General features: G+C 42.2%; 1 protein-coding gene across 8 annotated transcripts in view; it reads right to left on the minus strand.

The window, feature by feature from the left end:
- The window catches only part of SPATS2L (spermatogenesis associated serine rich 2 like), a 157,368-nt gene that overhangs the window by 17,930 nt on the left and 115,198 nt on the right, over positions 1-24,240 (minus strand). For 7 of the 8 annotated variants that reach the window (XM_072961513.1, XM_072961511.1, XM_072961512.1 and 4 more), the window contains 2 exons: positions 17,901-18,107; positions 16,404-16,539 (listed from right to left, as the gene is read on the minus strand). In XM_072961513.1, the coding sequence (XP_072817614.1) occupies positions 16,404-16,539; positions 17,901-18,107 (343 nt within the window). The remainder of the gene's footprint in view (positions 1-16,403; positions 16,540-17,900; positions 18,108-24,240) is intronic. The other variant, XM_072961514.1, reaches the window with a different exon arrangement.

Raw genomic sequence — 24,240 nt, forward strand, 5'->3', positions numbered from 1 at the left:
TGGGCTTCTGCTTCTGTGATTATGAGGGATATACAGCATCCCTGTCAAGGTCACAAATGTAGCTACAACAGAGGCCATTGCTGGAGAGGGCAGTGCTACGTTAGTTGAGGAAAACAAGGCTAATGGATCCGCTGTGAGGGGCACAAGGTGAGAACCCAGAGATGGGGAGTCAGGAGCCCAGTGACAACAGGGTTAAGCTACTCTGCCTGAGAAAATGTTTTGAATTTTTATTCCCTCTAGAAAGGGGGTGAGAAGAGAGAGGGAGAATCAGCCGGAAGGCTAGGGGCTGTGTGGGGTGAGGATGCTGGGAGAAATCCCCATAGTGGGGTGGGCAAATGAGCTTCCAAGGGCAGGCAGACTGCACATACTCTTGTGAGATGTGTATGGCGAGGAGTGTGATGTGAGCCTTGCTGGGGATGTCCAGATCTTCATCACACTTTGTGTGAATGCTCTGAGTGTCTGTGGGCACACGTGTTCGTGTACGCGCACACACACAGCCCCTGAGGGTGAGGCTGAGTTTCACACCTGGGTCAGTGTGGGGCTGAAGAGATGGGGAGAGGCAAGAGCCTGAAGGCAGAGTGAGCATGAGAATGTTAAGCTCCGCTCCCATCCCTGAACCCCACGCATCTTAGAGAGGGCTTCTGACTTCCAGCAGACATGGAACAGGAGTCCAGGACAACCTCTTAGGCATGGAAGGGGCTGGGCTCCCGCTGACTTAGGAGCTACAGGTCACGTGAGACTTGCAGGTAATAGGTGCTCCATTCTCTTCACCAGTGGAGTGAAGCCGGGTTGCACAGGAGTGAGATGGCTGCACAGGAGAGGCCCCAAGGAGCACTAGAAATGGGGAGACTGACAAAACATTCGTCCACTGGACAAGCATTTGCTGAGTGCCTGCCACGTGCCAGGCAAGGGGGGCACTGGGAATAAAGCTGTGGGTTAAAAAAAGGTTCCTTTCATCCTTGTGAACCCTACAGTCTCTGGGGGGAGCTCAGAGAACCTGCCAGACTTACTGGGGAAATAGCGAAAAACAGACAGAAAGGGAAGGAAATGATGATGGCAAGAAGAAATTAGGATTCCCCTCCTCCGTCGAGAAGGCTGCTAATTAGAGCCTCCAGGTTTTGAGAGCAGGCAAGGTGCGTGACCAAGGGAAATACCTGCACGTGATAGGAGCTGGGGTGTCTTCCCACTCTGCGGGGGCGGGAGAGGGGCAGACCACAGTGAGAGTGCCAGGACTGCCTCACACAGCCCCCCATGCCCTCAGTCCCCAAACAAGGTCACAGATCCTGCAGCCTGTGTGTGCTGGGCGAGAGGATGGTGTAAGGAAGGGGCCTTCGCTAATTTCCTTACCTGCTACAGGATCACAGTACATTTTTGTTGCTTATACTTGTTAACATAATTATGTGCCCAGAGAGTTTACCAGATGGACATCTGGGGGATAATACATATCCCCAGGTCTAACACATATTAAACAAAATTGGATATTCATGCAATGGTTCGTTCAGGCCTCCCGGGCTAGCAACACGAGGACGAAGGCTCCACATGATAAATTGTTAATCTGCTTCCCGCCCACTGGAGGATGTGGAAAAGCCTGCAAAGCTGGCATCAAACCATGCTTCCATTCCTCTGGGTATTTCAACAAAAGATTGTCCTCAAGCATCTTAGTGATTCAAGCACTGCTAAGTATGACTGCTTTCAAAACTCAGGCATAAAGGTGAGCCGAGGGAGCTCTGCTGAGTCAGGACCCTGCTCAGAACCCAGGAACTGGAATGCAGACCAAGATCAGGTGCCGGCCTGAGGCAGCACTCCCTCGACCTCCCACGAGAATCTCAGTAAAGTGCACCTGAGGGTTTTGTTGGCTTTTTTCTTTCAAGGCAGCAGGCTTGTAGAAGGAAGGGAACACTGAGGGAGGTGGAAGTGGAGGATGAAGAGGAGGTAGTGAAGGCCGGCCCGTCCGCTGGCAGGCTGTCAGAGAGCAAAGAGCTAGCATCGCAGCAAGCGAGAGCCAGACCAAGGGAAGGTCTGAGAGGAAAGGCTGCATCTAGCACCTTCCAAGTGCCTACAGTGCCGGGGGCCACATCCAGCCTCATGAGTAATTTCATCAGTGCCATTTACAAATCCCACTAAATCTTCTTAGACACCAGGGCGGAGAGCCACACTGAAGTGCTGCTTGATGGGAAACAACTCTGCAGGCTGGATCAGGATGGAGCATGCTGGGCAAGTCCCCGGGATGGGTCACCAGATCTGGGGGGCAGGAGGGAGGAAGGGCATCGCAGAGTTGATGAGTCACAGAAACTCACAGACTGTCACAGACCACATTCTGACTGGGGAAGCAGAACGGTCACATGCTGGCTTTTGAGGTATACCTGTGTAGACAGATATCAGCCTCAAAATGAGAGCTGATCTCAGCTAACACATCCTGGGAGCTTACTGTGCGAGGCACATTAGGCTGAGCACCAGTGTCTCACTGCAATGATCTTGATTAAGCTTCCCAACACCCTAGGAGGTATGAGTTCTACTCTCTCCTCACCACAGGGCCTTGGCACATGCCCTTCTTGCTGCTGGAAGACAGCTCTCCTCCCCAACCCTGCCTTTCTTCTTCTCATTTACTTTGAGTCTTCCTTCAGGTCTCCGCTTAATCATCACTTCTTCAGGGAAGCTCTGACGGAGTTTAAAAAAACTTCTGTTCAACTTTACGATCTTAGACTACTGTGGGTTGCTCAACAAAAACTGCTTCATCGTGATGAATGGAAGGTAAGACAGCATATTCATTTTTCTATGGCATAACAATAATGAAACTCCTTAATTGGTATATTGTAGTGCTTGCATATATAAATCATGGCTATGCAAAAATGTATATAACTTCTGTCACTGACAAAATCTAATCATTTGAGACATAAGCTTATGAATAAAAGTGCAACAATATTCACTAAACCACACAGGGTTTGGCTCAGAAGCAAAACACGTAGTTAATGATTCTGTTTGCAAATGGGATGGAAATTAATTATTGAAATATGTGCTTTCTCCCCCCGAATCATCTGCAATTCTAGGCTTTGAGCATTTTTGGTTTTTGACGGTGATCCTCTGTGCTGGACAGAAACACAGAACTCTTTCATTGGCTTTTTGCTTACCACTAAAAGTTGTCTAAACAGCTGGATAAAGTCCTCAGGAGGGCACCAGACTGAAGATACGTCAAATGTGTTCTACATAGTCTGAGCTCACATAAAACCCATGCTGACCTCACATGTTTCAGAAGTGCCCTTTATCCTTCCAAAAACACATCTTCTCATTTTATCTAAACTGCCTGGATAGTAAAATTTTATTCTGTTGCCATAAAAAAGCTTTTATTATTAAAGCAATAAGGTGTAAGGAGAGGGAGATTACCATGGCAGCGCCTTTACGGTTTATTATACAGTTAATCACAGAGATAAAGTGTCATTTTATAAAAATGTTTCCGCTGCCTTGATTCCTTTCTATGGAGGACTAATAATAACAATAATAAAAAGAATCAGAAAGGCACTTTAGCCGGGATAGATCTATCAATTTCTGCTCTGTGAAAGAGTCTTCTTTAGATGTGGAGATGAAGACACCAAGGGGCAGAACCACTTCATTTGGAAGCTCGGAGGAGCCAGGCCGAGTCTACAGCGCTTCATAAATAAAGATGCTGTGACGCGAGCAGCCACCCCGATGGCCCATGGTCCAGACGCTGGAGAGCAGGAGCTGCTGGCGGACACGGAGGAACGAAAGGAGAATTTCAAAGGGAGCTGAAGGAGCCAGAGTCAGATGTTGAAGAGTTCAAACTAGGCTGTGTTTCCTCTTCAGGAGCTGGCCTCAGGGAGGCTGTGGTAAGAGAAATGGCCTGCAACCTTCTGATCCCAGACAGATCAGATTTTGCTTCAGGACCTCATGGTGGGTGAAGCGCTTCAGTGTGGAGCTTCCTTAACTCCTCGGCTGCCAAGCAGAACAAAGCTGGCGGAGAGCCTCCGGAAGCAGACAGAGCCTGCACAGCCCGGGGGATGAGTGCACGGCAGAGCCTCAGGTTCCCTCTGCCCCTTAGAGAGAGAGGACGTGGAGACTGCTGGCGAGAAAGCATCCTAATGATGCTAAGGACATGTTTCAGTCCTCCTGGCCTGTACCAAATACTTAAAGCATGTGAATTAGTGATAAGCCGTAAAGCCAGACCTCCTGTATAAAGAATTTCTATTTCTCTCGCTAAAGCGAAGAGGAAAGTACAGACAATTTCCCCCACTGCAGCCTCTGCTCCTTACGACTGCATCAGGACTAAGAACTGTGACCACCGGAGGAATGGCAGCTGAGGGAATGGCAGCCTGGTGGTGCCTGGTGGCAGCTATGTGGGCCCTGATCTGCAAGTGAGCGTGGATAGAAGAGGCCACCTGTACGGCCCAGGAGTTCAGGCATCTACGTCCCTTCCCCTGGGTGAGAGGACTGTGCCTACCAGGTAGAGAGCAAAAAACTCCCTTTCTACACTTAGGAAGTACTGTGCTGTTACCATGGGTGCCATTTCTAGTCCCGTCCTCCAAGTGTTCCCAGGAATTCTTGGGCCCAGGGCAAAGCTAGTCAGGGTTTTCAGCTCCCCCATTTCTCAACTACTGCTGCTGTCAACAAAGCTGCCTCTGGCCCAACAGGCACAAATCCAGCAGGGCTGTGGGTGGTTCTCTATCTCTAGGGTCGGGAGGACACCTATCATGGCAGGTGCCTACAAATGGCGCTCGTGCTCTGGCGGGTCTGCCAATTCCCCGTTCCTCCTTTCTCTGTTCTGTCCCCTGAAGACTAGCAGAATATGCTACCCTCCAAAATGGTTCTTTAGTATGTTGATTATTGTGAGCTGTGGGCACTGGAAAAACAGCAAATGCAGGGAGAGGCTTTCTCTGAACTTCCCTTACCTGCCTAAAGACAGACCGTCCAAAAGGAGCTCTGTTGTCATAAATCCCCCACCCTCCCCGGCAGTTTCATCAACCAGGGACGATTGCTGACTCGTCACAGGAGGGGAGACTAGAAGTTGACGCCACACTCAGACAGACTGTGTCACAAACTGTCAGACCTTCCATCTGTTCTTCTAAGGACCCATTCATCTTTCCTAAAAGCCATTTACTCTCCCCTGAGAGGCCTATATCCCTTCTCTCCTTTCCCTATTAAGATGGTATTTAATCCTGAATTCTAGGCCAGCTCGGGCAGGTCTTCTTTTTACCCTGGGTATCTCCTGTGTGTGCATGTACACATGTTAATAAACGTGTTTGTTTTCTCTTACTGGTCTGGCTTTTATTACAGGGTCTCAGACAAGCGCTCAGAAGGGTCCTTGCTCCTACTCCCTGTCTGCTGGTTACTGTTGTCACCACTCACCGGGTTTCCATGACTCCTTTCCCTCACTTCCCACGTGATCAAACCCACCCCAGAATCGTCTCTCCTGCCCAGCTCCACTTGCCAACTTGACTCAGGCTCATTATCACGCAGCTGGCTGTGCTTATTTACTTAGATTTCTTTTGTTGGGACTCCTGGGCCTGTCACCTTCTACTCTGTACATTTTTACACTTAGGTTTCACAACAACCTGCGTTCTCTTTATAATTGGAATTCTTTTACTGAATGCAGCAGTGATTGACGAATTGATCAGAAAGGATTTCTTGAATTCCACCGTGTTACTCGGTGAACAAAACCCAACACGCCCGTCTACAGCCTGTCAGCTGGGGTTGGGACACAACTCTGGACAGCTGCCTAGTAATGGTGACCGTCGGGGAAATAAAGAAGAGCGTCTCTCAGCAGGAATCACAGTTAACATATACAGCAAAGTTCCACCCCTCGGGCCGTGACAACCACACTCAATTTGCCAATCAGGCTGAGCCCGTTTTACTTCTGTTACTTTTATCAGAGGTAATATAACCTGTTAAGGTTGATATCTCTTGGTCTGCATATTTTAGATTGGAATTCGACAATGATTTAAATCACAGTTGTTGCATATTTCATCACGCTGTGTGCGGTGCATTTCTGGAAGGGGACACATGCAGATGCAGCATAAAGACTAACTCCCAACGCATATAAAATCCTGGAGTTCCTTAAAAAAAGACACAGTTAATTGAAAAAACAAACACCCGGGTTCCTTTTTCTTCTTGGGATTTAAAAAATGATATCAGAGTTGCAAAATCCTGCAAATTCTATAAGTCTCACAACACCACCTATTCAACTGAAAAATCTATATTCCTTGTATAAATTTTACATATGATTTTGCTTAATAATATAACTTTTTATCTTTGCAGATTACTTCTTAGTTTTGTTTCTTTCCATGGAGATCACTCTTCAGAAAAAGTAACTTAACTGTATTTCAGTTCCTACAGCTATAAAAATGATATGATTTATTGCCATCTCCTTAAAAAAAAAAACCCAACAAAACTACATCTGTAGAAAAGAAAGCAAACTTCTATCTGTGGATGTTAAATCTCTTACAGCACAAGGGTACCATTTAAGGAAGTTAACAGTCTTCTCCACATTTTTACTTCATTTTACTCATTAAAAAAAAGACCCTGGGGAATATAGAAAGTAAGATAAAATAAAACAAATTTCAAAATGAAACAAAACAAGGCAAAATCTTTCTTTGTCTCATACCCCAAATGGAGCCAACCACTCTGAACACTGTTACATTTCTCTCCAATTTTTTGTGGGTGGAAGTGTCTATGCAGAAGCCATCATGGTGGCCGGACCCGAATAACTTAGAAACAGAAACTGGAAGAGACTGATGTGGCACCAGAAGTCACAGAAATGCTGGCCCACTTCTAACCCAACGCAGCCAGGCCTGGCCTCTGCTGCTCTGGCCTCCCGGGGGCTCCTGAGTTCCTTGGATGAGACGGGAGAGAACGTGCCTCCTTGGTTTGGGCCCAAAGGCTGTCACCACTCAGCATCTCCAGGCTCACCTGCTGACCCTCCCCTTCAGGACCTGCCTTAGCCAGTGGCTTCCCAAGTGGGGAGCACAAAGAAAAGAGTAAATTCTATGTACTTACTTTTTATTCTAAAAAGTAGACTTTCCTAATCTTCAAGATACAGATTAATAGTAGCACAAATATAACCTCTAGATAAATTTTCTGGTTTGAGAGGGATGTGCTCAAAATCCATTGATTGGCGGAGTGAGACCAGAGAAGGCACTCCTCCTACAGAGTGCTGTGGTCTCTCTCACTTCTGTTCCTTGTGTTGATTCTTCTGCACGGAATCCTTTCTCCCTTCTCAGGCTGGCAAATCCCTAGCCTTCTTTCAAAAATCATCTCAGAAGTCACCTTGCCTAACCGGCCAGCCAGTGTTGGTCCCCCCTCCCCAAGCTCACTGCGGTATCTGCCATCATGCATTCCACAGCTTGTTTCTGTCTTCACCCACTAGGCCTTGGGCTCTGTTGGGTGGATGAATGAAGAGAGGGGAGAGAAGACAGAGAGAAGGCATGGAAGATGGGAAAGGCGAAGGAGGGCTGATCTGGTGACCACTGTGGCCACTCAGAATCAGGGGTCCCTTTGCCTTACTTCTCTCTTCATGAAGCTGTAAACAGTACAAAGCTGTGATGAAATACCCACATCTTGCAGCTGGGGTCCCCTGCCCACTAAACAGAAAGGGGGGATGGGTGAACTTCCTCCTAGGGTCTTGGCGGAGAGGGAGAGACATTCACTAAATGCTTGTCTGGAAGGGAACAGAACCAGCCTCCACTGAACTTCTATCCTGGGCCAGGCAAGAGATTTTCTAGAACACTCTGAGAAATACGTATCTTTTACATGAACCTTTGTAAAACCTTTGTAGAAAGTGACAGCTGTACGCCTGCTTTGTAGTTGAGTAGAAATTAAGAAACTCAACCATTTTCAGAGCTAGAATATGCAGAGATGAGATTTAAACTCTATTCTGTCTAACTCTGCACCCTGTGCCCCCTAATTAAGTGGTTAATAAACCTTGGAAAATGTGACTTCTGTTCGAATATGGCCTACTAAGAGCCAAAGGTTCACAGTCACTGGAAGAACAATGGCACATACATACAAGAAAGTCTATTATATTGACTTCAGTTACAGCTTTTTATATGAGTTGTTGCTGTCCTAGCTGACAAATTGTCCAAAACGACTCTTTGGTCTCACTCTAAGAGACTACGCTCTCACTCTGTACTAGTTTAAAAAACAGAAATAGGCTCCAAGATCCATTCTGAAATTACGATCTAGCATATCCCACTTTTGAGACTATGATGTATTTTATATTTATACTTATATATAAGAACAAATTTGTCTTATTTTCCCAGTGAAAAAGGATTATGTTGTAAATAAGCACACACACACACATACACAAATGATACTCCCCTTCTGGGATTGAATAGTGGAAACAATTTGCTCAATTCCTTTTGATATTTCTTTTCTTAACAATTGCTATTCAGGAGCACGTTACAAAGCTCGTTTGATTGGTAGCCTTCATTTGCTGAAAAAATTCAGAAACCTTTTCAGGTTTCCAGCCGACAGCAGAACCAACTTCTTGTCCTCCAGCTCTTATTGTGAGTTTATTATTCAGCAAGAGGGCTGCAGTGAAGGAAAGGTGACTCCTGATGCTAAAGCATGCAACTGACATGACGTATGGAGGTAATCACACGTGTAGCTCAGGAAGGCTATTAATTCAAGGTGCTATGTATGCGGCTTTCCTGGGGACTATACCAAAACTGAAAAGGCCAGTTCTGTACTTTTTGTATTTATCAGCCTGCTCTTCCTTCATGCCGAGTGATTCACTCGGTCCTTGCAGAGGCCCTGGGGATACATCTAACGTGGAGTAAAACCTCAGGGAGGAAAGAAAATTGGAAAAGAGAAGATTTCACCTCCAAAGAGCAAGCTACACCTATTCAGAATGACATATATTCATGGACGAGGTGAGGCTTGAAATGCACTGGACCACAGGGACTTGCCATAGTCACAAAGTCACAGGAACCTTGAGTTCCTCCATGGTGTAAGGTATTCATCCTTTTCACGGTTTCAGGATGGGTCCTGGAGCTTACTTCTGTTTACTGGGCCAGTGCAGAGTAAGGAGAAGGAGTCATTTTGGGCAGTTTGTCAGCTAGGACACACATATGGCTCTTCTGAGGCACAAATGTATTTATTAGCCTCTTCTATGACTGTCCGTTGATATCCTTGGCAGGTGTATGTTCATCTCCATAATGTGCGTTCTTCTAATGTGCTGGCATAATCTCGACTGTTGGGTGTTAGGAGAAGGAACAGGCTGGTTTAATTTCCGCTGTACAGCACAAGTCACAAGCGGGTGGGAACTCAGAAAAACCATCCAACGAGAAGGAAAGGGATTCATCAGAAAGGTTTGTTTGTAACAGGTTTTGATCAATGGTAACACTGTATTCATTTCCACAGCAGAAGGATGTAGAGACCTTGTATTAAATTTCTTTTAAAAACCACAAAAAATACAGCCAAACTCTTGATTTTGTCTGCATCACATGTTTAGTCTAAGGAGCTGGCAAAATCTATCAATCATTGAACACACTGCTGATACTTTAATAGGGAACTGAAGGTTCGGTCAAGTTATTACATGACAACATGAAGTGGCTGCAAAGGTTGCTAATATCAGCTCTCCTACCGGTAACCCCCTGATGAACATCCCTTGTGGAATGGCACAGAGAAAAGCATCGCTGTGTCACTGGACGACACACTGCTCCAGACACGCCGATGCTCGTGGCTGCACCAGGGATGCTTATACTATTTCCACCACATGGTTTACAACGGAGTCTCAACTCGTTACCTTTGCTTACATCAACATTCTCCATGTGGCTGAACTCCAACACCAAGCTGGCTTGTTGTCACAGCATCTGGTCTGTGACACAGATCTGATTCTAGGACCTGTTTCACCTAATACATTTTCCCCCTGTATTTAGCTATCAAAGTACACACAGTGCCATAATTTCAATACTCTCCTAATTAAGAGAGGGGAATTCAATGGTCACCAACTATTTGCCCAATAAGACTGCATCATAAGATTGCAAAAAGACCTTCTGTTGTCATTCAGTTTAAATAGCACAAGTGCTGGCACACTTGAGGATGTCACCAGACTCAGAGGAGCTGGATATATACCATGTATAGCCAGGTACACCAAGTAATCTTGCTGCCTGGCTAAAGCCAAAGGAAAAATAATAATCCCCCAAACAGACACTTAATGGAACAACTCCCCATTGCATTTATCTTCACATGCCTCAGATCTTCATCCTAAGCCTGGTCCCCATTGCAATATTTGGTTTTATTGCAAAATGAGAAAAAAGACTCAGGTAGAGACACAATGGCGAATGAAAGTGATGGCTTATCACCAGCTACAACCTTTAGTTCTTAATTTTTCTGTTTTCTTCTAAGGACTGACTTGAATTCCATAATGAAAAATAGACCAAAAAGCAAAGCCCTCAATTTTCTACACTCCAATGTAATTGTTTTGTCTGGTCTTAAGGAAACAAAAATGCAATTTGACCTTTAAAATGTGTTAGCTAGAAGGTTTGTGTTACAGGAAGCACGGGAAAAACATTTTCCCACTGCAATGATGTGAAAGGAGTAGACAATATGGCTTTGTTTGGGGGTATGTAAATGATTTGGGTGTGTAAACGAAATCTCCCCTCTTGCGTGTGCAGGAGTGAGTTGGGAGAGCAGCTGGGGGAGGGGAAGGTAGCCACCCAGGGGTGTTGCAAAGGGAGGAACCTCCATCCTTCCCTCAAGGAGCTATAGCAGGACGTGCGGAAGGACTGGTGTACTCTTCCTCTCCCTTCCCTCTTGTCCAGCTTTTATCAGCATTACTGATATCCTGGGCCATATCATTCTTTGTTGTGGGTGGGAGTAGGTGGGGGACGCATTCTAGGATCTGCAGGGCATCCCTGGCCTCTGCCAACTAGATGCCAGGAGCACTCCCTCCCTGCAGCTAGGAGTGCCCTCAAAATTTCCAGACATGCCAACTATCGCCCGGGCGGCAGATTCATTTGGTTGGGAACACCACTCTAGCCCCAGATGTATCACTCCCTGTGCAGGACTCTCACTCAGTGGTTTTCAACCACAGATGCACAAAAGGATCACCTGAGGTTCTTTAAAAACAAAAAAACCCTATTCCTAGGTTCACTTCCACCCAGTGAAATCAGCATCTCTGGGGGTGGTACTGAGGCAAAGGCTGGCCACAAAACTCTGAGAGTTTGTAATTAGAGTGCACGCACATATACTTTGGTAGAGAGGAAAGTAAATATTAATTTACAGACATCATCTTTCAGTCAATGTTAAGTGACTCACAAAGAGAACAAATAAAAAAACGCATAGAACACAGAAAAACAAGGCTTTCAGCATTGCATGGAAAGCCAGGTATGACGAAGAGCAGCTGAAAGTTTGGGGGGTTTGGGGGGAAAAACAACCAACCAGGAAAGAATCCTGCTATGTGATAAGTCTACAAAAGTAAAGAAAAATGACCTTATCTGGGCTCAAACTGAAGTAGTTCCAAGGCTCCGTGCTCCAAGAATTTGATAGTATTTGGGCACTCAAGGAGCAGCAAAATGGAAATACGGGACAGACTGCTTGACTTGTTCTGAAATGCAGCAGCTCCGCTGGCAATTTCTCCCTTGGGAGGCCTTCTTAAGTTCGTATCCCAGAAACAGGCAATATTTAAAACGTCACGAGGACGACATCTGGCCTGCGTGAGGGGCCGCTCTGCTGACCACTCTGGTGGTCTGTGCGTGGTTCTGCAGGGCTACCGACCGGGACCCAGTGGCAGACAAGGGGCCCCCTTCTGAGTGGGATTTGCGGGATGCTGGAGGAAGCACTGCCTTTTCTTCAGCCTGCAAGTCTCACGTTCAGAGGTACTCTTCTGGCTGGCGGAAAGTCTCAGCAGACTCCTTTAACTCTGGTTAACATGCCAGTCTGTCACTTTGGGAGGGAGGACACGTGATCGTCAAAAGGATGAGGTTATCAGCTACACAAAAACGAGTTTCAGTGGTTGAAAGGAAGGAAAGGAGAAGGGTACGGGGAGCCCACTACAAGGTCCTGCTGTGCAGTGAGTGGGGTCAGGAGAGAAGCCCCCAGAAGCTCCAAGATGGAGAGAAGGAGGGAAAGTGGACAGAGAAAGAGGAGGGGGACAAGGGCTTAGGGTCGGGGGGCTGAGAGACTCTTGACCTACTTCCAGTTTCCTGGCACCGCCTCAGGAAAAAATAAACACGAGGTATGGGAGCATTTCTGGCCCCTTTACACAGAAGGCATGCTTTCACTGATTGCCCTCGCCTGTCTGAAAGCAAAGCAGCCTAAAAATATTGTCCCCGCCAGCCCCCACTCCCTGCAAGCCCGTTACTCGACCCCCAGCCCCAGCACACACCCTACCCCCCAGCTCGATACCATCTTCCATCGTCTTTGGGAGTGCTTTTAATTAGATGCTCAATTGACAAGGGCATCTAACAATTTTTACAGCTTTATTTTGGAATCCATCCTCTCCCAGCATATGGCAAAACTATCAAGTATTACTCCCTTCCCTCAATGTTTTTTGGATTTAATGTTTTATTGCTCATTTAAAGATGTCAACATCAACTTGGACACACACACATACAGATTTGTGGTGAGAAGCCAGACTGGTTTGCACACAAAGCAATTAAACCTGGCAGCTACGATTCGAAAGAATGAACATTTTCCAGTTGTGGTAGGGGGCCAATCATATAGGAAAGAAACCAGCTGTTTCATGTTCGTTCCTGATGTGACTTTTCACACAGACGCTCATGTTGCAAAATTTATCTTCTGTGAAGACATATTATGAGGGTATATTGGGTCATCTTTGTTCCCCTCTCAAATCCCCAGTTCTTTCCGGGAAGATGAGAAGCATCCGTGTCATGGTCATTGAGCCCTGTGTGACTGTGTCCTGGTTAAGTGTCAACTCTGATATTACAATTCAGCTATTTAATAGTTTTCCTCAGCAACATACTGGGCAAAGTGTTTTTCACAGCCAGACTGGGAAGGATAAGCGTTTCCTTCGTTTGACTCAGACATCGGCTCGCTCAGGACTCAGAACCGAGCATGTGCAAACCAGTGCTTTCCCCCAGCGGCATGGAATCATCATTCCCACAGACTGCCGCAGGACTTGGGAGGAATTCGTTCAGGCAAAAGTCACCTCCTGAAGCTGGCACTTTGGTTGCAAAGTGAACGTTGAGAATTTCTTACCTGAGAGTGTCTATTTCTAGACTACATGCAAGGCCTGTTGAGTGCTTTGATGAGAGAACTGGGAGGCCCCAAGGAAGGGGAGGAGAGCCTGGACACCATGTCCCTGCCGCCTGGACACCGCGTGAGTCAGCATCTGTCTCAGAATCAGCGTTCCTTCTGGAAATCTCTGAATCTGGATATACCCTACCATGTAACCCTCAGGTTTCCATTGTGTTACATGAATAGGGCTGCATTCAAAATTCTCTCCAGTGTCCAGAGTTCATAATTTCACCACCACTAGGAAAGCTTCATTTTTTAAAAGAAAGCATTTAAGCAGCCTTCTTTGATTCTGTAAAGTGCTATTTTTCAAGAGCACCACAATCCCTAAAATTCATCCTTTTCCCCTCAGAAAATGAGAGAGAGGCTTAATTCAAGTACATCACCCTGTTGGCCAGGCTGCAGGCTTATTTGGAACAGAGGCAAATGTTTTCCCTTTGGCATAAGTGCATGTCAGTGGTTGATTAAAAAAATACTTTAGTTTTATTTTTAAGTTAACGTTCATGTCATTACTTGGGGATCATTTTAATTAAGGGTTAGGTCAGAAAACAAGTGGTGGTGTTTTCTCATTTGGTAGCAACAGCACACAGAAAACAGTTCATCTAAATGTTTTCTTCTTCAGTTTGCAGAAAAAGTGCCAGTTTTCAGGGAGGTGACTTTTAGACAGCCGTGCTGCTTGGCAGAGCTCACTCAGAAGTGGTCTTTCCCCTCAGTTTAAAACGCAATGTGAATTACAAGCAGAGAAAAGATACACAACTTCCGGGGGTGCTGACTTTCCTGACCCCACACCTTCAGCTCTTGAGGAGTAAAGCACTCAAAGAATCTAAGTCTCAAGATGTCTCATGAACCATGTGATGCTCATTTTACTAAGGAAATAAAATTAAAAAGAGAAATAACAGTACTCAGAGCAGCTGGAGGAGAGAGGTAATCTGAGGTCACAGCTACACTCTGTCAATTAGTGTGTGAGTCACTCAGATGGAAGGTATCATACCGAGGCCTCAGAGGAAGAGTTTGTTCTAAAATGCCACAGAGAAGGGTAAGACAGAGTAGTCTTGGGTGAGCAGCTCACTCATGCCTCCAGACAGAGGCTGGCCCACCTCGACCCCCACGAGCCAAGCCTGGCCCACTGCCTGTCTGTGTGATCTCTGGCTGCTTCTACACCACCACAGAGGACCTGAGCACGCGCACACAGACCTCACAGCCCGTAAAGCTGACGGTATTCACTAGCTGGCCCTTTACAGGTAAAGTGCGCTGACTCTGGCTCTAGAGAACAGGCCTGGAAGTTGAGTGTGATCTTATATATTAGGGTAACTTAAGGGTACATTGGAAAAGTCACATAAATGTAAAATTTAAAAAAAAATAAAATTAAATCAATAATAATATTAATAACAATAATAACGACAACAGGACATTTCTTTACTCCTCCAAGTACTTTCTTTTCTTTTTTTTGGGGGGGGTGGGCAGGGTAACTAGGTTTATTTATTCATTTATTTTTTAATGGAATTACTGGGGATTGAACCCAGGACCTTGTGCACGCTAGGCAAGCACTCTACCATTGAGCTATACCCTCCCCGCTCCAAGTACTTTCAAACATATTCCTGGAGTTGGCTTTGAACAATTAGTGAAAGATACAGTCAGATCCAACAGGGAAGTGTTCCACTAAGGTTGAGATGCTGTGACAGGGTAGAGGGTAAATGATTCCTCACAGAATGATAATTGAAAGAGATGATTTTCTTTCAAGTCCCTGGTATCTTACACACCCTTGGAATTTCACGTTATATGTAGCAGATGGCTTAAAATTCAAGAATTTTAGATTAGGTTAGCGTTCGGTGTAACTTAGTTTTACGCAAATCTACAATCAGCAAAAAAGCATGTCAGTGTCAAAGAAAGGACTTGGAATGGGAAAAACATGCAGATGTGATCAAATTCTAGAATCATGGGAGGCTGATATAGGGAACATGTTACGTGAGCCTGGGCATCATGGGTATGTGTTTTCTTTGTCCTGTGTTTTCCCTTTAACACCATGATTTTCTTCTGAGGAATCACAGCTCCTCAACTCTCAGTTTAGGTGGGGCTCACCCCACCACTAACTGTATGGTAGGCACACGGCTCTGGCCTGGCTAGTGGTAAAACTCTGTCCCTCCAGCCACAGGGACTGGTTTAGGGACAGACACATGACCCAACCCAGCCAATGGGAATTAGCCCTTGGACTTTTTGTTGGAAATATTGGAAATGAAGCCATCCCTCAGATCACAGGGGCTAAAGATTATGTAAGCTTTGAGCTGCCAGAATGTCATCTTTGCTGCTATGTGGAGACATCGTGCCTAAGAATGAAGTCAAGAATAAGCAGAACCAGGAGATTGTGGGAGACACTGAGAGAGGATATGAGGGAGAGAGAGCATGAGGCAGAAAGAGAGAAACTGAATCCCGATGACATAACTTGGGCTTAGTACCAAATTTGCCTAAAGGAATCTTCTAGAATTTTCATGGACATTGGCCAATAAATCCTCTTTTGTCATTAACTAGAGTGACTTGAGTTTCTGTCACTTGAAACTGAAAGTGTCCTCACTGATACACTGAGAACATTTTCCACTGATAACAACCTTTTTACTAACAGACATTTCATTCCAATTGTGGACACGAGCAAATGTATAGGGCTGAAAGAAATGTCTTGCACCAAATCACCTGCAGAGCAGGGCAGTACAGAACCAAAACCACAGTGGTGTACCATTTCCGAGTTCCAGTCTTAAAGACACCCAAGAATGGGGTTCTATCACTAAGCTTATGTAAGACGTTTCTGAGTTTTGTTAAGAGATTTTCTTATTTTATAATGGTATCAGGCTGGAAAAATATTTTTTCTGAGTAGAATTCATAATGTTAGCTTTCCAGAGATTTGTCAAAAATAGCACTTTTGAGGTTTTGTTCTTTGTTGAGGTTGTGTTTTACATCATTCATACACCTCTGGGTCAACTTTAAACCCCAGTGAATTATGTCTATCAGGTCTCCTTTTATTCCAACATTTTCTCTTCTTTTTTTATTCCTAAGACATGTGCTTCTGTCTGCAGGGCTTCAGAGAATCTGCTGAAGTGTTGTTCTGTGACATTTATGTATTAAATTAACGTTTTCCATCCGATGCTTTTACCTATAACAACAGCCCAAGTGCCATAGATTGATAGTTTCTGAATCAAATTACTCACCAGTTGTGTAATTCAGCAAAGGCTGCCTTGATCTTCTTCACGGAGCTATCCACTTCTTCCTTGATCATGACACGGTATCTAGTTAGAGACACAGTGCAGCGTTGCAAATCCTTCACCGATTTCTCAATATTTGGGCCTAAAGTCAACGTCAAGAGAAAGTGTGTTAAACTGATCACCTGATTTTCTTTTTTAATTTGTGAGTTAAATAACAACAGCAAAAGCAACGAACTCCCCCCTTCCAATAAAAAGAGATTTGTCCTTTGTTTTTTAATTTAAAAAGAAAAGTCAAGAGGATGTTTACCCAGACTTCTTAAAATCCAGAGTGGGTGGTTTGTGTGGCCCCTGAGACAACGGTGACTTCACCAGCAGGCCCTCTGGCTGGGCCATTTTGGGCACACGTGTCTCCTTTGCCCTTTGGAAAGAGGCTCTGATCATTATGTTCTATTATGAGCTGCAGTTTCTTAGAATCTGATATGTCTAAAGACCATTTGTGCTGCTGGCTCTCTCTATAAACACCACTCTGTGTGGTTTAGAGCCAGCGGGGCTTCTGGAAGAGGAAAATGACATAGAGGCTGGGAGAGGTACAAATGAGCTCAAGGAAGGATGGAGCATCGGTGCCAGGCATGCTGGCTCGGGCCCCATCAGTCCTGAGCCAGGCCTGTGATTACAGCCGCAGCACTTAAGGCAGCGCTGGGGGTGCCAGTCTTGCCTGACTTCCTGAAACTGTCACCAGGCTTTACCGATAGTGCAGAGCAAATAGGCAAATTGTACTTATCCCAACAAGGGCATGTTTCTCAGAAGAAAGAAATCTCTCTCAAGAAAAGTCAGAAGGTCTATCAAACCCAAGCCAAGGAAATCAGATACAACTGAGGCTTAATGAGAAGAGTATTACTGAATCTTCTGGCAATCCAAAAGGAAGTGATTTAGCCCTTTTAATTTTTAAGATCAGTTGTGTGTAAAATATATCAAAGCTCAAAAAATAACAAAGATACAGTGCGTCAAATTAAAAAAAAAATCCTCTTTCGGTGTAAATTGTCTGAAAGTTCTAACAGAGAACTGAATTTACATGAGGAAGATCATATCAGAACAAGGCATACCAGCCTCTTGACTCATCTTCATTCAGTTCAAGTTCAGAACTTGTATATGGGGACACATTCAGCATCCACATTGCTAAAAGAGCTCCTGTATTAAAATTTGCTTTATAGGATGTTAGGGTAGAAAGTATTTGTGGTGCAAATTTATCCACGCCTACAAAGACAAGAATGGCCACAAAGGGACAGAGATAGGGGATAGAATTCCACTTAAACACTCAAGACCTTTGATTAACAAGGGAGGAAATCACATCTGGCTTTCAATCTATGTGGGTCACAGAAAGAAATGCAATTTCATGTCTCTCTCTCTTCACTAAGCAGTACCTTTTGGAAAGTTCTGTCATTCGGGTACTTCTCTGTGTGTGCAAAATAGGTTGAATCATTTGTGCAAAAGAAATCACTTTACCTCTTTTCTTTGCCAACTCATCTGGCTTTATTTCAAGATGAGCTGCAGGGGCATTGGACTTAACAGGAGATGTTTTTGCTTTAGGCTTGCTTGGGTTACAAGGCTGCTCAGCTGACCACTGCAGGCCATCTGACCTCTCTGGTGTTCCATGTATAGGTTTGGGGTTCCCATCTAAGCATAGTTTCTGTTGCAGTGGTCTGTTGCCTTCTGTAAGAAAACACCAAATAATGACTGTGAAGTGATAAACTAAAAATGCTGATGATAAAGTGATGGGAAATGCCACGATTTTTGTTTTTGTTTCTCTGTTGGCAATAGTGCTTTTCACTGCAGTTAAGAAACTGTTTCAATAGACTCCCCAGAAGATGAAAGGAGATACTAGAAAGAGTCTTGTCCTTGGAGTCACAAGACCTGGGTGGGTGTTTTGGCTCTAGTAATTACCTGCAGAGTGCCAAGCCACTTAACATCTCTGAGCCTTAGTTTCCTCCCCCATAACTATCCGGGAAGGTCATTAGGAGCCTTACACAAGATGAGCAGTATTTTTCCCCATTCAGTAAAGGCTTAGGTGTCTGTAAGTACAATTCCATATTGAGGCTATAAAAACATAGCCCTCCCATCTCCAAGTGCTACATCAATATCTTGTGGTATTTTATTCCGAATTAATGAAGGCAGAAGAATGACCAGAGCTGGGGCAAGAATGAAGTGACAACAGGTACTATGATCATTTCACCTAATTTATGGAAGGGTTAAATCAGGAAACATCATCACAATAACTCAACTGTATTTAAAATCTAGGGAGTTAGAATCTCTCTGGAGCTTTAACAGATGTGGCAATAAATTAGCAGCGCGTTGCTTTCGGCATCTTTTAAAGGTAGGTTCCTATTTAGTTTTTGCTGGAGTGAATTAAATGACACTTTAGTGGCCTGAAAAGGAAATGTATCACCCTTAACACCTTACAACCAGAGAGTGCTTTGGGTGTGAAAAAAAACGGAAGCCAGTGTGCTTTTGCAGGTCAGGTTCTTGGAGACAGCTGGGTGTCGTATAAAGAGTGTGGGTTTGGCTCTGGAAAGCCCATGTTCTCATCTTCCCTATGTCTGGATGACCCTGTAGGAATGACTCCACTTCCCGGCCAGCTGTGGCTCACACTCAAACAAAGCACAGCATCATCTCTATGAAGCCTGGCCCCCTTTCATATAGTCACCCTGCCTCACTTTTCTCTACTCCATTGTGCCTCATTAAAGTTTAGTGCATTATATTTTAACCCAAGGTTTCCATGTCTACCCCTTCCCTACAGTGGCTGTGACTCTCTTGAAGGCAGATACTAAAATCAGTTTCATTTTCAAAGCTCTAGTACCTGTGTCTGGCTCAATAGCTGTCTTGTGATCAAATTAAAGTACATTTAAGATAATTTCCTAGTTAAAAAAAAAAAGAAACAAAGAACACCTTTCTTGACACTGTCACAAACATTACAGAGACTAGAACTGTAAAGTACAAAAGAATATGATCTGGGTCCTCATCAATTTGACTTTAGACGTTTGCTCATTTATGAGGTGTAAACTTGACATTAGTTGAATCCATCACTCATTACCTTTATATCAAGAAGGCACAACACATGCTTTACGGGCTGAATACTGAGTACTCTTTAAAAATTTTACTTAAAGGGAAATTATAGCACACAATGAAATGTTCAGCCCAGGTAGTGAACAAAGTAAGTGCTGAAAACATCATTTCCTCCTGTAATAAAAGAGATTTAAATGGTAGTATGCAATTTTATCCTTAGTTATACTAAAGTTTGGAACTTCACTGTAGGGCTGTGGTTGTCAAACTTTAGTGTGCCTGAGTTCTCCCTTAGTACTTACTGCAAATGCAAATTCCCTGACAACACCTCTAGAGATTTTGATTTAGAAGTGGATCCAGGATTTAACTTCCCAGGTGTTTCTATTGGGGTGGAGATGGATGGTACCCAGGTGGTACCACCCACCAGGAAAAACTACTTTGAAAGGTGAAAAACTAATTTTTTGATGACTCTATAGGTGTTTTGTTAAAGTGATTAAGTACAGGCTGGTTCCAACTCACTCTCTCTAAATTATAGTTATATTCAGCCTTGATGAAATATTATAAATTGAAAATTTAAAATACAACTCATTGTGTACAGTGTAGTAAATTACCATTATTTTTTAAAATAAGGGATTTATATTATAGACTAGTGGAAATAATGACCTTAGAACAGAGGAAAAAATTATTCTGTTGAATGCAAAAGCATTTTAAATGAAAGACAAGCATGCAAATAAGCTTGAGCTCATTAACCTAGAGTTGCAAATATTTTGTTTGAGTATCAGAGAACTGATATATGGGCAACTGGTTCATTTCATCACTCATCCAACAAATAGTTATTGAGAAATTTGAGTAGTAGTAGTATCTTTTTAGTTTCTGAAAAGCTGTTTCACTTGTGAGGTCACTGAATACTACAAAGATCTGGAATTCTTAAAGACTACTTGGATATATTTGCACATTGGCTGTACAGATCTGTCTCCAGATACAGTAAAACTCTAGGATTCTTTCAGATGAAAATTGGCAGAGCTGTAACAGCATTAGGTTCATCTTGGCCACAAATCCTGATATTTCTAGCAACAGAATAATGAGAGTTCTTTCCTGGATAAAGTGATTTTCCTCTAACATTATGGGCTAGAATTACCATCTGTTCTCTACCTTTCTGAAATCCATTTGTAAACTTCAATAGACTATAGCTGACTTGGAGTTGCTTCGTATCACTGTCCAATAAAGTAGTCACTAGCTACATGTGACTACTGAACACTTGAAATGTGGCTTATCTGAATCGAGTTGTGCTGTTAAGTGTAAATCACACAATGAAACTTGAAGACTTAAAAAAATAATTAAAAATATTTCTTTGATAATTAAAAAATATTGATCAATATGATTTTGGATATACTGTTAGATAAAATATATCACTCAATTTAATTCATCTATTTCTTTTTACTATTTTAATGTGGCTACTACAAAATTTAAAATTATATATGTAGCTCCCATTATATTTCTATTGAATAGCACTAAAATAAACCAAAAGGAGCATGAGATTGTTGGGGTCTACAATCTGTAATCATTACAAATTTATATTCTAGACTAAGAGAGTATTGATTTCAGTGAAGCCTTAAAATATCCTCTGCAATTTCTACATGAGAAAAGTGGTGACAGAGTGATGTATGTCTTGTTCATCATTACATGCTTGGTGTCTTGTGGGTACATGATGAATACTGAATAGATGAATGAGTGAATGAATCAGCGTTACTTTGGTACTTTGCACGCCTGGGGCCTTTCCAATTATAGGGAGCCTGGTTTGATATCAGCTTCTGGCTGTGTCTTTATCCAATATTCATCAAGTGCTTGAACAAAAGTAGCTACATCCTGGAAAGAAAAGTTATCTCTGGAAACATTCAATCTTCCCAGATTTCAATAAAAATTATATACGTTTAAATTTAATCCTTGTCCATGTATCTAAAAAATTATTCCTAGAAGCTTATGTGTTTTTGATTTTAACCATTATCTGAGCCTTCCTTTTATGAAAAATACTTATCAAATTCTAATATAGATGTTCTATAACATCCTGAGTATGGTTCTGGTTTCTGATTCAATTTAATGCAACGATCTGTACGGAGTATCTGCTATGTCCTAGCCCTGGCTAATTCATAGGAGATAAATGGGACATAGGCTCTCTGCCCGTAACAACTAGTATGTAAAATGTGAAAAAGTAATATAAAACTACAGCATAATAAATCTGAGTTGACCTTTCCCCATTGAATTGTCTTGGCATCTTTGTTGAAAATCAATTGACTGTATATGTGTGTTCTATTTCTGGACTCTGTTCTATTTCATTGATCTAACTGTCTCTCCTCACCCCAGTACCGACTATCTTATTTACTATATAATGAGTCTTAATATCAGGTAATGAATGTCCTCCAACTGCATATTTCAAGAAAAAAACCTGATGGGATTTTGACTGGGCTTGCATTGAATCTAGAAATCAATTTGGAGATAACTGGTATCTTAACAATACTGCATCTTTTGATCACTGAACATGATGTATCTCTCCATTTATTTAGGTTTTCTTTAATTCGGCTCAGCATTATTTTATAATTTTTAGTGTCCTGTGCATCTTTAGTTAAATTTATTCTTAGGTGTTTTAGATTTTGTATGTCATTGGATATACTATTTTAAAAAATTTCTTTTCTCAATTGTTGGTTGCTAGAATGCAGAAATACGAATTCACTTTTTATATATTGAACTTATACTTAAAACACCTTGATGATTTCTTTATTCTTTTTTTTTTTGTAGCTTTCTTAAAATTTTCTACACAGGCCATAATGACATCTGTAAATGAAGTTTAACTCCTTCCTTTCCAAACTTTTCTTGCCTTATTGGACTGGTTAGGAATCCTAGTAGAATGTAGAACAATCACCATTGCATTATTCTTGATCTTAGGAAAACTACATCCAATATTTTATTATTAAATATTACGTTAGCTGTACAGTAGATTTTTCATGTTTTCAATAAGTTTTCTTATATTCCCAGTTTGCTGGAGTCTTTATTTTGTCAAGTGATTTGAGATGATCACGCTGCTGGTATCTTTGATTTTGTTAATACAGTAAATTACATTGAGTGGTTTTTAACTGTTAACCCTATGTTGCATTCCTGTGAAAAAGCACCTTGGTCGTGGTATATTATCTTTTTTATATATTGCTTACTTCGGTTTGCTAATATTTTGTTGAGGATTTTGCTTCTTTATTCATGAGCAATACTGTTCCTAAATTTTTCTTCTAATGACTTTGTTAGGTTTTGATAAGGTTATGTTGGCCTCGTTAAATAAGTTGAAAAGTGCTTCCTTCTATTTCTAAACTATTTCAGAAAATAAAAATTTGTTTCAGATTGCTATTATTTCTTTCTTAAATGTTTTTAAGAGTTCACTGGTGAAGTCATCTGAGCCTAGAGATTTTAATTATTAATTGCTTTGACAGATTTAGGGCTATTCAGATTTTCTCTGTCTTCTTATGTACATTTTAATAAGTCATATTTTTCAAAGAATTTGTCCATTTCATTTTTGGCACAAAAGTTGTCAGTCTTTAAATGAATGAGGGGTCAGATCAATTTCATTACTGACATTGGTAATTAGATTATTGTATTTTCATTATGATGCAGTTCAAAATATTTCTAGTATCTCAAGATTATTTTTCTTTGACCAATGGATTATTTAGAAGGTTGACTGAGTTCTAAATTTTTGGAAATTTTCTAGATATCTTATTGCTATTAATTGTTGGTTTATTTCTATTGTGGTCAAAGAACATACTCTAAAGATTTCAGTATTTTCAAAAATTTTTAACTTATTTTATGGTCTTGTAATTAGTCTGTTTTGGAGAAAATGCCATGTGTTCTTGAAGTTATTGGGTGTAGTGTACTACAAATGTCAATTAGGTCAAGTTAGTTAAGAGTATTTTTCAAATCTTCTACACTCTTCCTGATTTTTAATATACTTGCTCTATCAATTGCTAAGAAAATGGTGATACAACTATAATTACTGTAGATTTGTCTCTTTCTTTGTTCTATCAATTGTTGCCTCATGAATCTGGAAGCTCTGTTGTTAGGTGCACTTAAATTTAGGATTGTTATGTCATCTTGAAGAATTGATCAATTTAGTATCATGCAATGATCTTAATTATCTCTGATAATATTCTTTGCATTGAAATCTTCTTTGTCTTGTGTTAATATAGCCACACCAACTTTACTATGCTTACCTTTTGGATAGTTTAACTTTTCCTATCCTGTACTTCTGGCCCATCTCTGTCTTTATACGTAAAATGCATCTCTCATAATCAGCATATAGTTGGGTCTTGCTCTGTTACACAGTCTGTCAATCTCTGCTTTATAATTAGAGTTTTTAGTTCATTGTCACTTAGTGTAATCATTGGTATTACAGGGTTATGTGTACCTTTTTCAGTTGTGTCTATTCTTGTTTCTTTGATCTTTTCCCCTACTTCTTTCAGGTGAACTGGTTTTCAAGTAATGTTAGTATTATCTTTTATTGTGATACCTCTTTATTCACTGTTTTCAGAGGTTGTTCCAAGGATTACAGTATATATCACTAATTTATCACAGTATCCTTTGAGTCAATATTGTACTGCCTTATGTGTAATATAACAACTATACAAATATAATTCCTTTAAGCCACTCCTGTCAAATGTATACTTACAGTCATATATTTTACATCTACATTTGTTGTAAACCTCACAAGAAAAAAACCTTTTCTTTCCATCCATATATTTACCATTTTCAG

The sequence above is a fragment of the Vicugna pacos genome, chromosome 5 (assembly GCF_048564905.1).
Source record: "Vicugna pacos chromosome 5, VicPac4, whole genome shotgun sequence".
NCBI classification, from domain to species: domain Eukaryota; kingdom Metazoa; phylum Chordata; class Mammalia; order Artiodactyla; family Camelidae; genus Vicugna; species Vicugna pacos.